General features: G+C 35.5%; 1 protein-coding gene across 2 annotated transcripts in view; it reads left to right on the forward strand.

Moving 5' to 3' along the window:
* The window catches only part of LOC120625388 (hemicentin-1-like), a 44,423-nt gene that overhangs the window by 5,730 nt on the left and 20,272 nt on the right, over positions 1–18,421 (forward strand). For both annotated transcript variants that reach the window (XM_039892428.1, XM_039892430.1), the window contains exons 8-29: positions 232–304; positions 747–775; positions 2,008–2,123; positions 2,403–2,524; positions 3,303–3,443; positions 3,970–4,083; positions 4,523–4,792; positions 8,938–9,110; positions 9,911–10,085; positions 10,229–10,480; positions 10,750–10,822; positions 11,095–11,306; positions 11,551–11,716; positions 12,011–12,135; positions 12,556–12,727; positions 12,969–13,063; positions 13,361–13,511; positions 15,083–15,204; positions 15,874–16,017; positions 16,634–16,768; positions 17,151–17,269; positions 17,773–18,003. In XM_039892428.1, the coding sequence (XP_039748362.1) occupies positions 232–304; positions 747–775; positions 2,008–2,123; positions 2,403–2,524; positions 3,303–3,443; positions 3,970–4,083; positions 4,523–4,792; positions 8,938–9,110; positions 9,911–10,085; positions 10,229–10,480; positions 10,750–10,822; positions 11,095–11,306; positions 11,551–11,716; positions 12,011–12,135; positions 12,556–12,727; positions 12,969–13,063; positions 13,361–13,511; positions 15,083–15,204; positions 15,874–16,017; positions 16,634–16,768; positions 17,151–17,269; positions 17,773–18,003 (3,210 nt within the window). The remainder of the gene's footprint in view (positions 1–231; positions 305–746; positions 776–2,007; positions 2,124–2,402; positions 2,525–3,302; positions 3,444–3,969; positions 4,084–4,522; positions 4,793–8,937; positions 9,111–9,910; positions 10,086–10,228; positions 10,481–10,749; positions 10,823–11,094; positions 11,307–11,550; positions 11,717–12,010; positions 12,136–12,555; positions 12,728–12,968; positions 13,064–13,360; positions 13,512–15,082; positions 15,205–15,873; positions 16,018–16,633; positions 16,769–17,150; positions 17,270–17,772; positions 18,004–18,421) is intronic.

The raw sequence follows: 18,421 nt of genomic DNA on the forward strand, positions 1-18,421 counted from the left end.
GAGAATCTGTATGGTGTAGGTACCTAATTTAAAAATTCTTCAACTATTATACTCCACACCAAACAGATCTTTGACAATATACCCTCAATGATTCTTAAGTGTACATTGTAAAAGATCTGTTTTTTGTGGAGTTTTCTGCTACTTTTTGCGGAGTATAGTAAATTAAGCTTATTTTCATAAATAGGATTTCACCGCCATTCTCTTCCTTAGCTTAATTTTTATATAACACAGGTCATCGGTCATGACGACAATGGGCAAGAAATCCGCAGAATAGGTCCCACTGCGGTGCAAGCTAAGCCTCCAGGTATGATAATTTTAATACTAATTCTTCATATACTTATAATAAAGCTGAAGAGTTTTTGTTTGTTTGTATGAACGCGCCTCTGGAACTTCCAGTCTGATTTGAAAATTCTATTGCATTTGATAGCGCTATTTTTGCGGTTAACTTTTTAATATTGTATCCCTAGGGGATTTAAACAATGGCTGAAAATTTCTATGAAAATCCGTAATTTTTAAGGATAAATTTATAAAAAATAATAAGTATTGCTTCTAACATCCCAAACTAATATATTTACCAACACCGTGTTAGTTAATTTGTTAGAACGCGCTTATCTCAGGACTAACCTACCAATCCAATTTCTGCAAATATTTCTGCAAAAAGTTTAACCCAATGTAGCGCGACCCAACCTACGCGATGTGTTTGAAACAGCAGAAGAAAATTTTAAAGTCTATTTGCTTTTTTGCAGATGCTCCGTACATAGTGGTAACGAAAAAGGTAAGATATTCAACATTTGATTTTTTTTTAACGTTGGCGCTAAATTACTTTAAGACAACCGAAATTATAGAGGCTGTCTTATAGACGTGCATTGGGCGCCAAATCACTGAGTCCCCATTCGGGCGCCAACTATATTAATTGATACTTTGTTTACTATGCCCTCCACGCGCCAAAAAGGGTTAGTTAAAAATGGTCAAAAACGTCAATTTTGACATCTATTTTCCATTATCACTGTCAATAGCCTATAACAGTCCTCTGCTGGATTACAAGCCGCTCCCAACGGCTGGGTTTGCCCATAATCACGCTGATCAGAGACGTGTTAGCACGTAGGAAGCTTCTGTCCGTTCTTGGTCGACTCGTGCGACATCCGTGGGAACAGGAAGGGTGGTGATAACTGTATAGTGATCTGCCGTCATCATCATTCTTCTCAGCATATTAATATCCCACACCTTCGATCTCATATATGATCTTTAGAGCTAAACTATTTGCTTTTCTCCAATGTGGAGTGGAGTTGAACGATCATTATGACATATTAGTATGAATCTACATAACAAAGCCGCTGACATTAAATCCTTCTCCGGGTTTAATCCGGATCAGTCAGTCAGGAAATAACCCAAACCAATAGTTCCACATGTCATTCGATGCACGGGGTGGATAACGAAAATTTAGGAAAGGTACTTCGGACTCCGGACAGAATAAAAAGTTTTGATACTACCCACTTATCGAGCTTGGGACCTCGCAATCCGTTGTTAACCGTTTAATAAGGCAGAACATAAAAGATTCGACCAAAAACCACTATTGGCGCCCAACTGGGGCTCTTTAAGTTGGCGCCCAATGTGTATTTGAAAATATAAAAATAGTATTTAGAACGTCCAAGTCTTGCAGGAGCAAAGTTAAGAATCTTCCACATTACTAACCCCACCGGTTCACTCGAGTCTTCTCTTAGCAAGAGAAGAGCTTAGGCCGTAGTCTATAGCTGTCTGCTGTTCAAGTAGACTTTATGTGGTTTTGAGAACATTATGGAGATATCTGAGGCGTGCAGGAATTCCTCAAGATACCTTCACCGTTTAAGCAAGAAATATTAAATTTTATGAATTAAAAACGTTTATGTGCGCTCTGAAAAGTTAAAAGTGCGTGTCAGCGCTTCAAATCGTTCCGCCCGAAAGGGAGACCGAAGGCTTAAAACTAGACTAAGAATATACAATAGACTTCTTGTGGCTTCTTGTATACAGGTGGAGGCGCGTGCACACACACAGGTTAAACTTATGTGTCACATTGAGAGTTTGGTGCCGCTGTCGGCCGGGTGGACCAAAGACGGCGTACAGCTGCAGTCGATGATCCACACTTTGTAAGCTAACTATTGTTTTATACCAATACACACCATTTATTCCGCTATATTTTGACACGATTTGCGTGATTATCTTTCAGTAGAAATGTGTCTAATAAATTTCATTTACATTAGGGTTTTAATGTAATTACAATCTCAAATAGGCATTATATTGAGAAGATATTTAAATTCTCAAAATATAAGTTAGTTAAAAAACATGAACATAACAATATTTTATTAAAATTGAAAAGAAATGTACTTGTCATGATTATAAATATTTAAAAAAATACTCTTATGCAGACAGAGCACTTCTATGGAATACGTGATAGAAGACATGGTGGAAGGATATGTGGGAGCATATCAATGCGTCGCCAGTAACGCTGCTGGGACCTCCAGGAGCACAACTATTCTGGATATGATTGGTAAGTCACTACAGGTTCATTGCTTCGATCAAATAAACAAAAGTTTTTCTGCGTTATTTTAGGATTTTTCAACAAACTGTTGGAACTATAATAAAAACTATCCTATGTCCGTCCTTAGGGAGCACGCTTTGAAGCTGTAGATATGTAACAAAGGCTATATTTTTATATTTCCCGGAAGCGTTATCCTTGCACCCCGGAGTCTCTTACTGTCCTTGGTCTTACCATGTCGGGGGTGCAAGCAATCATCGTGTCAAATTTCATCAGAATCGATGCAGCCGTTGATACGAACATAAGCAACAAACAAGCATATACACTTTCGTATTAATAATATTAGCCAGTATTGATTTGGTTGTGCAGAAGTCAAAGTGTCCGTGAAACAAAGATTCTCACTCACAAATTGAGAGCCTATTTTTGTAACTTTTCTACTGAATAAGACGAGTTAATAATAAATTCGGGAAAAGCGACAGAACATCCAATTTTTAGTTTGGACATATATATTTCGTTATTTTCGATATTTTACATACTCAATAGATAAATATCAGTGTTCTTCTTGCCGATGTGCTACCCCAAGTAACGTAGGACACGTTACTTGGGGTAGCACATCGGGGACTTGATGACTTGTCTTAGCTTAGGTTTATTTTTACGTCCTTGGGAATTAAAAACCGGACACTTATTCTTCTAAGTCTAGTAGTCAAATAATGATTAAAGATCACCTTTAGTATAATTTGCATTAAATTAACTCTGTTATTTATAACTCCACTCTTTTCTGTATTCTCAGTCGACCCGCCTCAAGTGTCTTTATCACCGGAGAATATAACACTGATAGAAGACGATACACTTACCTTGTCTTGCTCTGTGTTCAGCGAGGCACTGTTAAAGCGCACTCAGATCCTTTTTAACGGGACCCTACAGAGTTACGGTAAGAACAGAAAAGCTGCCCTATCAATAATGTAGGATCTGTAAATCCGCACAGGAAAGCAGTTTAAAAGTTCAAAAGTAGGTAGTACGTATAAAATGTTTTCCTAAGTGTTAGAATTATAAATTTTTCAAATTAGTTCAAGAAGTAATAACGGCGAAAGTTTGCTTTCCTGAACTACATCAGTTAGTAGTATCTATTATTAATATTAAATCTATTATTATTCTATTTTGGTTAGCAGGATGCAAGCAATCTTTGTGCCAAATTTCTTCAAAATCGATGCAGCTGTTAAAATAAGTCGAAAATAGGCAACAAACCTACAAACACACCATCCCAATTTCAATATTATTATAGATATTCAGATTATACAATTTTGTCCATATTATAGTATTATTATATTATATTATCTTAATTTTGTCAATTATGTTTATTACTTAAAAGCAGATTCATGCATCGATTTCGCATGCACACTTAGATATGTTTCCACCATAGATATGTTACTGTTATCACGTATTTATTTTCTGCTTAGCGAGTGAAATCGATTTTGAGCCCTCCATCGACGGATTCTACATGTCCAGGAAAACCATTCCACACTTGAGGGCCAGACACAGCGGGATATATACGTGCGTTGCTGCCAATAGGGGTAAGTTTCAAATAAAGTCTTTATCGTGACGCAGCGTGTGCATCGAACCGCGCAGTTTTCAGGGCGCGGCATTTCGGATCACAAAATCGTTTGCATAAAAAATTAAAATTGAAATGAAATTCCTTAGTACCCTCAGCAGAGATAGCACGGGCAGGAGGCAAAAATGATATCCCCAATTATATCCCCTGAAAAGCCTAAAAGGGATACAATTAAAGCGTCCACCTTTCATAGCAAACAAAGAATTTCACCCCCGTTTATTAATTCACATATATTATTAAGATAAATAAATAAATATACTAAGACAATACACATTCAGGTTAATGATAAATAGAAAAACATTGTGCGCATGCACAACCACACGCAATCGTACCGATGTGATTTTAAATTACAACTCTACTTACGATTTGAGAAAAACTTTAAAATGGTATATATATTTCAGGTGGTACTACAAACCAATCATCATACATTACAGTACAAATGAAACCTACCGCCAAAATTCTGGGCGAACATACAATAAACAAAGAGATAAATACAGATGTACAATTAACTTGTGATGTAGAAAATGCTGCAAAAGTAAAATGGTTAAATATAAATAATAGTATAGTTCTGGAACATGACATAAATGGAAGTTATTCTGCTGTTTTGGATGTTAAGAATGTAACTGAGGATGGTGTTTGGACGTGTATTGCTCTAAAGAAATCTCTCAAAGGTAAGATAATATTTTGTGTGAAGTAGGTAAACAACGTTTTGTTAATCATGCATCATTAGGTATTTTCGTTGAAAGATGTTTCTTTCTTTCCTAGTCTACTTTCCTAGTCGTTACTCCTAAAATGGTGGTAAAGCACCGCTATACAGGCAGAATCAAGCGAACCTCTGGCTACGCGCGGTATCAGAACTTGAATTGCGGTAACTCCCACTAAGACCTCCATCAATTGTATGATGATAACCCAAACACACTTTTAAACATATTTGACTGTCTATCCATAAGTATTTTATCCAAGAATATCTTCGGAAAGGTATAATAAGTTGATAGTATACATTCAAGATCCTTGGATATTATAAAATTAAAATTGCAAGGAGTTAATATTACAAGTGCACTATGTAAGAAAACAAAGTTTGATTTGGTCCAACACAGGTCATCCTGACCGGACCTTAAAAGAATCGTTTTGATGGTTCGCCACGTAATTTTGAAAATATTTGAAAGAAAGAAAGAAAGAAACATTTATTTTTTACATTGCGCCACACATTACAATATTCACAACACCACATATGTTATGTGTGGCACAACCTAGAAAAAAGGTGCCAGCTCAGCATTGTGCTGCATGCGCCAGTGGGAGCATACAGCGCTGATTTTCAGTTGGCACCTTGTACCAGGTAACACCACGGAAATACGTAGCCATCTACTGACCACATTTTAAGCTTAGTTTAAAAAAAAAAAAAAACTAACTAAATAAATCCACAACAATAATAATAATAAACTAAAGTAACATATATTTATATAAACTTGAAAATAAAAACGTACATATATCATAAACTTATTAAGATACACAGTGTAATATAATAGTGATAAAATTATTAAGTGGTAAAGTAAAGTATAGTAAAGTATACAGACTGTCTCTAGAGAAAAGATGACTCCGCCACATGTTCTTGGAATTCCACCTGTTTGGCCAATAAATATTGTTTAATTTGGTTCTTAAATCCAAACTTACTTTTAAAGTTCTTGATTGGCGGAGGAATATTATTCCAACACTTCGTGGCGGAGTACGTGAACGAGCCCCTAAACGCAGCAGTACGATGAAGTGGGATGCGAAGCTGGTTTCGACTGCTTCGAAGCTTCCTTTCATCGTCACTAACCCAATTCAGTTTATTTATTAAATACAAAGGCTTACCTTGCTTTATTACGCCATAGAGAAGACCTGCAAGATGCAACTTCCTTCTAGAACCCATTTTTAACAAGTGATGATTGTTTAAGAAAGGCGTTACATGGGTTCTAGGAGGTATGTCGAAACAAAACCTCGCACATGCATTCTGCACTCTCTGGATGAGACGCTTCGTACGGCACAGCAATCGAGGACCGAACACAACATCCGCGTAGTTTAGTTTAGACAGCACCAAAGCCTCTACTAGCTGTAAGCGCACTTCTACTGAAAGATACTGACGGACCTTGTAGAGTATCTTTAGTCTGTAGAAACAATTGCGAACTACTTCTGCTAAGTGTTCCTCGAACCTCAAATCTGCATCCATGAGCAATCCCAAATTTCGAGCTTTGCAGACTCTCTCTATGGCGCAGCCCTCAATATCTATACTAACACCGGAACGAAGCTTATATAGTTGCTTTGCAGAACCGAATAGTATATACTTCGACTTTGACGGATTAAGTACAAGAGAATTACGGTCTGCCCAAGCCCCTATTCGGCCCAAGTCTGCATTAACAAAACGAACAGCGTCATCGAGGTTTTCTGCCTTGAAATGGTAGTAGAGTTGCAAATCATCTGCATACATATGATATTTACAGTGTAAGATCTGCTTAGCAACATCAGCAGAATACAATATAAAAAGAAGAGGACCAAGGACTGAGCCCTGTGGCACGCCTCTATTGACTGGCACCGGCGCCGAACGATGCACCTTACCATCCTCGAGTACAATTTCCACAATTTGTGCTCTTTTGCTAAGATAACTCTCAAACCACTTGACAGTATCAACAGTAAAGCCATAATGCGATAACTTTGATAATAAAAGTGCTGTATTGATACTGTCAAATGCCCGAGAGAAGTCAAGAAGCACCAACAGTGTGCACATACCCAAATCCTGTGCTCTAAGAATGTTGTCAGTCACATCCAACAGTGCCGTAACAGTACCACGACCAGCCCTAAAACCTGATTGATAATCCGGCAAAATTTTTTGCTTCTCAATATAAGCCGACACCTGAGAACACACAACTTTTTCTAATACCTTCGATAAGCAAGGCAAAATACTTATAGGACGAAGATCCTTTGGCGTGAGAGGGTTAGAAATTTTCGGGAGTGGACGAATTAGTGCAACTTTCCAGTCATTCGGAAAAACAGAAGTAGTTATAGACGCGTTAACAATGGATCGAATGCTATCTAAACTTTGAGGAAGTGACATAAAAATCATATCTAATGTTATTTTATCTATACCCTCAGCATTAGAATGTAACCGCTTAAGTATTTCAAAGATTACGGTATCAGAGACTGTGTTAAGAGAAAAAGTGTCCTCATATAGTTTATTGAACTCATAAAAAGTTAATTGAGAGAAAGAGACGTGATTCGATCCTGGGACATTAAGAAAATGTGCATTAATAGCATCTGCATTAGTGAAATGTGCCGGCAATTGGTTCGGATTATTAGGCAAGACTGTCCTTTTTAAATTTTGCCATAGGACCTTTGGATATTTAAGCTTACTGTTAATGTTTTGTTTAAAAAAAGAACATTTCTCATTATGTATAGCCTCCACAGCCAAATGCTTGTATTGTTTATAAGATGTTTTATTAACGTCTGATTTATCATACTGCCACCGAATATGCGCATCATCTCGCAATTTCATCATAAGTTTTACGTTAGATGTAATCCAAGGACTGTATCTCTCTCTGAAAACTCTTGTTTTTTTTGGTGCATGTTTATCAAACAATTCATTTAAACAATTATTAAAAACCGATAGCATGTCATTGACGCAGTCCGCAGACGAAACGTCAACCCATGGTATAGCATCGAGATCCCTATTAAAAGTATCCATGCATACACTCTTAAGAGGCCTATACACAACAGTTTTTGGGCGAATTTTTCTCTTCTTGATACACAAAACACAGTCTAGAAGGGCGTGACTACTCAAAGACGGGATAGATGTTACATTTACACTTCTAACAGGGAGATCCGTAACTATAATATCTATAAGTGTTTCACTAGAATCAGTAAAATGTGTCGGGGAAGTAATTAATTGTGTCAATTGCAAATAATTAAAAAAGTCTGTCAGCTTAATGCTTTTAGTTTCATTACTGTTCAATAAGTTAATATTAAAATCTCCTAGCAGTATAATATGCTCATAGCTAGACAATGCCTGAATAGTATCTGTAAGGACGTCCAAGAAAAGATCAACATTTAACCACGGGGGCCTGTAGGCTGTACCAATAGCAATATTAAGCGAGTTGACGGCGAGACCTAGCCACATTTGCTCAACAGTTTCGTGCCTGGGGAACGGACAGGGCCTCAACTTGAGTCCCTTTCTGATATAAAAACCAACGCCTCCACCACGGCCACTGCGCACTGTGACCGGACGAGGAATATGCAAAAGTCTATAGTCGGGGACAGAGGGCGCACGGCCTTCCTCGCCATCATGAAGCCAGGTTTCATTGATTGCCATGATGTCAACCTGAACACGACCCATAGCAACTAAGAATTCATCGTGCATAGTTCCTAAAGACCCCGCATTGAGGAAACCTATTTTTAAAAAATTATTATGGTATTTCAAAACATTTATAAGAATATATTACGTATACAAGCATTGTCATCCTATAAGCACACAAAAATAAAATAATGTAATATATTGTAAAATGTAGATTCATATAATAGAAAATAAAAAATAAAATACAATTATTATTACTTCCGATCATTTTACACCCACTCTCACACATAATATATACCGTTATAATATAAATAAAATCAGGCATTGCTGCTTTACTATACTCATAGGTTTTAAAATATTCATAATAATTAATAGATACTTTTGTAAAAAACAACAATTGTGGATTGTTATTATCTAAAAATTATTGTTATTTCATACTTTCTTTAACGCTTAAAACAGTCCATTCGAAAGTAAAAGTGAAAAATTTGTTTCTAGCATCCGCTACTGTGAATCTAACAGTAGTAATCGAACCTCGAGTAATAATCGATGGTCCAAAGAACAGAACAATACTAAATGGTACAATACAAGAAATAACATGCACGGTTATTGCGAAGCCACCCCCTGTAATAACATGGCTTGCGGAACCGGAATGGATTTTGTCTAATACTGTAAGTTAAAAGTAAAGTTTTAATCGTACCTTACTTTTAATACGCCCTTAGATATATGCACATTTACAATCCTGGAACTACCTACTAACTATTATAAAATTATAAAATGTAATAAATTGGTTAAGTCATGTTGTTAGTATATGTGTAAACTTTATATCGGAAAGAGCGAGACCTCCAAATACAGGTTTTTTCCAAACTTAAATGGAGGTCTTAGCCTATTGTTTTGTAATAAAATTTAGATAACAAATAAATAATTTTTCATTTTAATTTTTTCAACTAACTAACCTACAAAAAAATGGTTAGTGTAAAATGGTTATAAATTCTATACTAAGATTTATTTTTTCTATACTGATTTTATTTTACTAGTAGTATTTTACAGTATTTCGATACTCGAAAACGTTTTCACGATTGTGAGCGTACAAAAGTAATAAGGGTAATGAAAACAAAGCGAGAGATTTTAATTTTCATTAAACACCTTTTTCACGCTATTATTTAGAAACAAGAGTATAACAATCATATTGCTATTGATACTTGTTTGTATTAAACAAAATATAGCCGCGCCCATAGACGCAATTTTTTGACATCTAATAATTCCATACAAAAGATAGCTCTGATTTATAAAAAAAAGTGGTTGTTTGCTTAGGGCTTCGAGAATGTCGTCGGAACCTTCAAGTATCTTCAGTTTTCTAGTTAAATAAATTTCAAGTTAAAGTTAATAAACGGACGGAACGGGACGTAGAGTTATACCTAACTTATCCTAATAAGTATACTTTGAAATAAGTTTTATGTTTTTGAATAAGGTTAAGCTATCGAATCCAGAAACAAACTTCTATAAAAGCATTCTAACTCTGGATAGTACTAAGAAACCTGTCAACGGCACATATTTTTGTATTGGACAAAATTCAGAAGGTGTGAATAAAGAAAACATTACAGTTAAAGTGAGAAGAAAGATGACTCTACTTCAAGGATTTTCAGGTACTTAAGTTTAAATACCTAATATTTGACTTAAAAGAATTTGAATGAATAAATACCCTTTTATTGGTCACTATAATTATAAGTCTTCAAAAAGGTTGTATTAAGATTTTAGAGGGATCATAATTTTATATTACCTTTTGCAGATACGTCAGTAGGACTATATTCACAAATTGATTTGCACTGTTCAATTGATTCCGACCCATTACCAAATACCATAACCTGGTACCACAATGGGACTCGATTACTAACAGATGGTAGTATTAAAGTATCCGATGATAATACCACAATAATGATACAGAAAGTTAATTTCGATGATTTGGGTATGTACATATGTGAAGCTGAGAATGGTTACGAGAAGATGACGCTTAATGGAACTTTAGGTGTTCATGGATTAGGTAAAGTTTTGTCTAATTCTTAAGTTAGGTTACTTAATTTAAAAATATTTTTTTGTAGCTTTGAACAAATTGTTATCAAAAGGCCATCTCAGATAGCCTTTTGTATTACGTTTTTTGTATGGATGAAAAGTCGAAAGCATGTAAAAAAAATGGTAACAAAGATTATCTTATTCCGTGGTCAGATAATAAGAAATTAAAACTCAGGCATATGCGTCGAAATCAGTTCATTTACTCACTTTTTGTATTATGTTGATTTTATTTAATTTTAGAAAGACCGATAGTTGTTAAGAAAGTGGGAAAAATTTCAACACTGAAAGGAGAATCGCCTAAAATGACATGTAGGTGAGATTTTATATCGTACATATGGTTTATTACTATGGTGAAGTGCGTGATGCTTTGTATGCTCAAAAGGATATATTAATATATCATACGCGTTTTGCACAATGTGTTGCTTACGGTTTAGCTCGTTATCGATATGATTAGCACGCCTTAATTCTTGAATATAATTTTGATTTCCGATTCTATACATCTGATGGCCGATTTTAGGTATTCGGTAGCATATATACTAACCTAACCTAACCTGCCTATTTCGAAGTCACATTTTCTATTTACAGAGTCGCGAAAGGCAACCCGGAACCAAGTATAAAATGGCAATTCAAATCGAATGTAAACGCCAATTTCGTAACATTGCCACTAAACGTTAATATTACTGAAGAAAATGGTATTATCATAAATAAAGCAACCGAGAACAATGCAGGTCTATACAAATGTATTGCGGATAATATTATCGGAAGCGATGCGTATGAAGTAGAATTAGTTGTACAATGTAAGTAACAGTGAAATAATTTGGATCACTTAATATCGTTGGAAGGCTTTAACAAAAAAGCTCACAACAGACGCTTCTCCGCTTCTCTAATCAAGGTCACCATTACCGCCACATCTTCAAAATCTTCTAAAAGAAGAGGTAATAACGAAATCTGACTAACTATAAAAAGTCAAATACAGAAGCTCAACAATAAACCAACCCTCCAAAAGCTCCGGTCATAAATTAATTACTTCGATGTTTTCAGATCCGCCAGAATTTACCATATTACAAGAAACACATTTAGAACAAGAAGGTCCTAAAGAGGTTAAAGCTGGAGACAAGTTTCAGTTAACTTGCAACGTTACTGGCATTCCACCACCAATCGTTACTTGGACTAGAGATGGTCTGCCTGTAATTTATTCTAACAATGTGTACGTATGAACTATTAATAAATATTTAAAGTTAAAATTATCACGATAATTACTGAGATTTTAAATGTTAAATAATAAAATTGTATTTTTATAACTAGTTTCGTTTATCGTGTTTAAAGTAATAGTTTATTCAATAGAATATACATGTAACAATACGTGAAAAATAATGATAATATAACGGTTAGGGTATAGCAAAACCCATTCGGGTTTATATAGCAATCTTGTACAAATTTGACCCCAGTAAGTAGACTACCTATTGTGGCCCCGATAGTAAGAATGTAACATTTATTGCAGATATTTGAGCAACGATAACAGCTTGGTATTCGAAAACATAACGAAATTTGAATCAGGAATATACACTTGCAATGCCACTAGTATTTTAGGATTCGTTATGAAGGATTTTACTATTGCTATATATAGTAAGTTTTTACATTGATTTACCAACAGGTAATGTTTTTGCTCAACCTGTCAGGCTATTAACTTCTAGTGGCATGCTATTTTATTTATTTGCGTAAATAGTATGTAACATACGAGTTAAGAAATGAAATTAAGAAAATAAAGTAAGAAATTTAAACCAACCAATCCATAACTTATCAGTCATGCTTATATTATTTAGTTATCAGTAACATATTTTGTATCTAAAGTAATTAATTTGGCTATTCGGCTCTTTGATTAAAAATCTTGTTCTTCTTTCACAAAAGTTTAACTGTAAAAAGTTACTCATAGAAATAAGGATGAATTTGAAATCCTTAAATTTTCTATCTCAAACTTAAGTTTGTATCGGTCTATTGTATTTTGCATGTCATAAAGGTTTTTGACTTTTTTATATTTTTGGGCAGGTTATCCTGAAATAGATCAATCCGGATTTACATCCGAAATAGAAGTGATAGAAGGACAACTAGTGGAACTGCCTTGCACCGCTCAAGGTGTTCCGACACCCGAGCTAAAATGGCTTCAAAATGGAGAAATTGTAACGGAATCTAGAAAGTACATTGATGAATATGGTTTGAGGTACGCTAATAAATAAATTAATATGAAAATGTTCTATTCTATTCATTTTATAAATACATTGGATGGGATAGGTACGAGAGAAGTTATTTTTATCACTTTAATTTCAAGGTTAAAAACATAACCGAAATTAATTTGATGTCTTGAATCCTTTCTATTAGGAATGTATTCCTGTTTCTTCTTAATTGAAGACGTACTATTATCACTGTACCGCTTTGAGTTACACTGTTTTATGTTATTTTAGATTTGTGGCAAATCTAACTGATTTTGGCGACTACACCTGCCTTGCAAGTAACGATCATGGGAATGCGTCCATAAACTACACTGTTTTAATTTGGGGTAAGTAGAAGTAATGACGTTTATTATTTCTGATTTTATTGTAATGTCTATCAATAATAGTGCTAGCTATTCCATGCCAACTTAAAATTCGATATCGTACCAACATCGGTAGCCCCAAGTTTTTTTTAGAATCAATAAATTAGAATTCTATGACCTTGTAAATGTATAAAGTGATATTTTTCAAGTCTGTTTCCTGGATTTATGTCATCCCTTCGAATTATGAGTGGGAACTCATTATGGCATAAATAACAGAATCTACGTAAACTAATCAGTATTACAATTTTTTTCTTTTTCTAGTATCACCAACTATACAACCTCCATTGGAAGTATTCGAAGAAGTTCAATCCGGTAACAATTCAAGTCTAGAATGCAACGCTGTCGGTTTTCCAATACCGACTATAACGTGGGCTTTTCGAGACGAGATCTTGAATAGTACAGCAGACTTGAGGTAATGTAGAAACCAATTTACGTCGATTCAATAATCTCCTCCTTTTAGAAAAACCCTGGCAATAAACTTAGGGTCTTATGATGATATCATAACAGAAATGACCATAATGACCTATTTGTATGTATCATCTTGTCTGTTTTTAGCTACAGACGCACGGGTGTTTTAAATTTGAAGTGTTTCTGTGAATGTGTGTCTGTGTGGTATCGTAGCTGCCGAATGGATGGCATGGTGGCAGCCATCTTGGATATGGAATTTATAGTCTCAATTCGTCAGAAATTAGTCGTAGTTCGTAGTAATAAGTCAGAATTTATAGTTATTCATAGTCTTACTACTAGTCAAGTCTTTTCATTTGATAATTATATTGAGAGATTTGTGAAAAAATATGTAATCGGCCATGTTGTGGCGGCGACCATCTTGGATTTAAATTTCTAAATGTTTTTCAAATTTACGTGCGCTTGACTTTTTAACAATATTCTATTAAAAAATTCAGGTGCATAGGTTCGACAGTTTTGTATAATTTCTGTAAGCATCTTAAGTCACCAAAAGATCATTGAAGATGAAAGACCTAATTTAACGAATCAACGTAGATATCTATCTAATTGGTATCTTTAAGGCATTTTTTACCATTAACCCGTCTGTCATCTTTCGTCCTTCAGTTTAAGTATCAGTAGAGCTTTTTGTGAGAGTTGATCCGGAAAAGTACTGCCTTGCTTATTTCCGCCAGGCAGCTTTGCTGGGTTGCGGTTTGAACGCCGTGGTTGCCGGTGTGATTACAGGCACATGAGGCTTAAAAACTAAGCTCAGGTTGCCAATTTTAATAATTTAAAATGCATATAAATTTCCGGAACCGACAGGATTTGAACCTGCGACTCTCTGGCAATCGCTGCCTGAGCACTTTGCCAATTAATCTAAAGCTCGCCTAACGTCGATGCCGAAATTAGTGTATGCCTTTTACGCCAGTCTTATAGCGACTGTAGCGCCATCTAGTAGGAAATGTTGCAGTTTCGATCTATTTTTTCAAAGGTCCATATTAGAAGAATCAAAGAGATTGCTCACACATTGCTTTTTATAATTGTGCATATATGCATTTTAAATTATATAAAATGAAAATTCCTCCAAGTGCAGGTAAAAAAACTAATAAAAATTATAAAATTAAGCATTAGCTTAATTTTATAATTGATGCAAACCGGGTGGCACTTTATAGGACGGGTTATGTATACGTAAGTGTTTCTCTGTTTATAATTGATGGTTTTATACTTGTCATCAGGAGGGCTACTTGATATCTCAATTATAACTATTAAAATAAGGGTTTACGGTATCTGTATAAGCAAATTTTAAAACTTCTTTTTTATTATCTTTTAATTATTGCGTTAGTACTTAATGTTTCAATATGATATAGACAGCCGGTTAGCGTAGTGGGCAGCGACCATGCTTTTTGTGTCCAAGGCCGTGGGGTCGATTCCCACAACTGGAAAATCTATGTGTGATTACCATAAATGTTTTTCGGTGTCTGGATGTTTATCTGTATATAATAAGTCTATGAGTTTTTACGTGAATTATTTATCTTTCAGTTTTAATGATTCTGGAAATCTAGTTATCAGAAATGTCAGTGCCAAATACGAAGGTCCTTACATTTGCATCGCCGAAAACATAGCTGGAATAGCAAAGAAAACTTTCTATGTCAGTATTAGAGGTAAGATATAAAATAATAATCTCGTTTAAATATCACTGCGGTCTTGTCTTATAAAAAATCCCAAAAAACGATTAGACCTCAACTAACTTTCTTTCTTTTTATTTGTGGTAAGGTAAGTTTCAGTAAGTTAAGTTGTTTAGCTTAATGTAAATTAAGTTGTTTAGCTTAATGGTGAGAGCTTGTTAATTTTACCAAACATTAATTTTCAGAACCACATGAAATTATAAAAGGTTTTAAGGGTCTAGAACCAAATCTCCTCATCGCCTTAGTTACACAAAATAGCTAATAATTATCAATTTTAACTGTTGATGCAGTCCAATTCTCGTTTCTTACACGGTCTATGCTAAACCAAGAATTGCTAAGAAATTCTAATAAAGTTTGCTCCTTGTATATAAATGACCAGAATATTTTCACTAACTAATATAATGCGTGCAAAAACGTGTTCGTTTATTTGACAAACAGTTCGTGATTTTGACAAACAAACTAAATTTACACCTTTAAAGCAACCAATCAACTCGATTTCTGGCATTGAGAGTTGAAAGACCGAGAGTAACTAATGCAACTTTTTATTCCACAAAAACAAACAGTTCCCACGGGGTTTTAAGAACGTCGGCAACAACTAGTATTGCTAAAAGTTTTATTTAATATAAAGTATATAACCATTTACAGAGACACCCAGAATCCTTGAAGACAATTACACGGGACCCTACGTCGCGTTGAATTTGGATTCAGCTCTGATCATATCGTGCAAAGCTGTAGGAAATCCGAAGCCTTACGTCGCTTGGATCAAAGACGGATTTTATTTGGATTCAGGTGAGTTATTACATATTATATATAACATATTAAGGTTAAGATGGTAGCTGGCTAACCTGTTGGGAGTTATCTGGTAAATCAAAACCATAGGTTAAATCCAAACCTACACGGACCAGAATGATTCTGTAGTTGTAGAGCTTTTATGTGACAGAGCTCGTCCGAAGAAATACTATCACCATGCTTATTTCTCCCGGAAACTAGCAAGCTTGAAATGCTGTGTTTCGGTCTGAAGGGCGTTGCAGGTATATAAACAGGCACACTCACGCCTTATATGGCGGATACAGGACAGCACGTTGCAGGACGTATTCCTTGCATGCCCTCTTTAGTGTTGCACCGTAAAAGGCGATGGTTTCCACTGACAGGTGTGCCATCAGAAAATTATAATCCCCTCACAAGGTATAAAATTAACTTGTCCACCTACCCAAGCAAGTAAACACAGATAACCAATCTCGGTTTTTGCGTATGTTTCGTTCTGTTTCCTTGTGAGGGGATATAATTTTTAGTCTGGACACCCACTTGCTTAATAATAATGACAAAAAAGCTTTCGTATAACGTTTAAATAACAGTATGTTATGTACAAAGGTTTATTTTCTCAGTTTTATTTATTGGTGCTTAGATAGCCGATACGATATAGGCCCCGATGGCACTTTGACAATCAAGAACCTTACTGAAGATCAGAGCGGAATTTACACTTGTATTGCCAAGAACAATGTCGGAAACGCAACCAAGGACGTTCCTGTTAAGATATATGGTAAGAATCATCATCATATCAACTCATTACCGGCGCACTGCAGGGCAAGGGTCTCCTCCAACAATGAGAAGGGGTTAAGGCAGTAGTCCACAACGCTTGGTCCGCACGCCCCGTGCGGATTGGTGGACACACCTTTGAGAACATTATGGAGAACTCTCAGGCATGCAGGTTTCCTCAGGATGATTTCCTTCAATGTTGAAGCAAGTGATATTATAAGATACATATAATATTTTAGCGATTCTTTGTTACAGACATCATGCCTATTTACAACAATAAAAGATGCGTAATGCGTCGGATTAATTCTAACCAACTCTTGCGCAATGATGCGCGTCTTATCAAACCTGGACGCAGCAATCGTTTAAAATGCATTTTTAAATTACAGCTGCGCCGATTTTGATACAAGACGAAGGGTTACCCACGGTCATAAGAGCAGTGGAAGGAACGAACGCCATGCTGCAGTGTCCTGTTCACGGAAACGATTATAATGTCAAATGGTATAAGGTTCGATGACGTGTGCTTGTCCAAAATTTTTTCTTTCCCTAGGATATTCCTACATTTTTTTATAATTGATTTATTGTTAGAACTTTAGTAGCAACGGAAAAAGCTGATGGCCCACCTGATGTTACGTAGAAAAACATCGCCTGTAAACAGAAAATAATTTTGCAAGGCATGTTAAGAAGACCCAGACCCAGACCGGCACTTTGTAGGACTACAGTGACGCTCTGGGTCCATCAAACTAAGGCGTAGTTTTTAAGACTCAAATGCCTATTATTACGCCGGCAATTTGGACCAACTTCTATCATCATATTATTTATTCATTATTTTTATACCTATATTTTCTATCCGCTATTTTTGAAGCTTAGGTACAATGAGTATGTTAATGTACTAACAGAGAGCGCTTATCCAACTTAATAAAAAGTTATTACACTTGCTTTTTGTAAATTAAAAAAAAATGGTAAGGCGATGGCGTTTTTTTGGAAATAACTACTGTTTTACAATTTTAGGACGCAGCGTTACTCTCCAACGGATCACTAAACTTCACAAACGTGTCCCGCATTAACGAATCTACGTACACATGCGTGGCTAGCAACGCTGCGGGTTCCGTACACACAAAAGTTGTGTTACAAGTACAGTGGCCACCTAATTTTTTAAATAACTCAAATGTTAGTGTAGAAGTTGTGAAAGGAGATGATTTTTACATGGACTGCAAGACTGACGCGAAACCAAGAGCTGAGGTAGGTGCAAGTTGAATGCAGTAGCTTGCATAGAGGGTATACACAGGGTATGCACTGGGTATACAGATGATATAAAATGAAGAAAATCTCCGGAACGAGTTATAGAAAACTTAAGGATTGGAGATAAGGAGATAAGGAGAAGGCATTGTAAGAATTTTAAACATCGGCCCTCAAGTTTTATAGCTCTTACTGGAGATTTCATTCAATTTTATATCATCTGCATACCCTGTGTATCCTCTATGCACGCCACTGGTTGAATACTAATTGAGTTATACAACAGTCTGCAATTAAATTACTGTGCTATTTGTAAAATTAGTTTTATCTTGAATACTATATTTCTAAGGATATTTTGGAGGTACTGATCAGAACTTTCGAAGCTATACGATCTCTCCATAACGTTCTCAAAGGTATGTTAAGT

Source organism: Pararge aegeria, chromosome 7 (assembly GCF_905163445.1).
Source record: "Pararge aegeria chromosome 7, ilParAegt1.1, whole genome shotgun sequence".
Lineage (NCBI taxonomy): Eukaryota > Metazoa > Arthropoda > Insecta > Lepidoptera > Nymphalidae > Pararge > Pararge aegeria.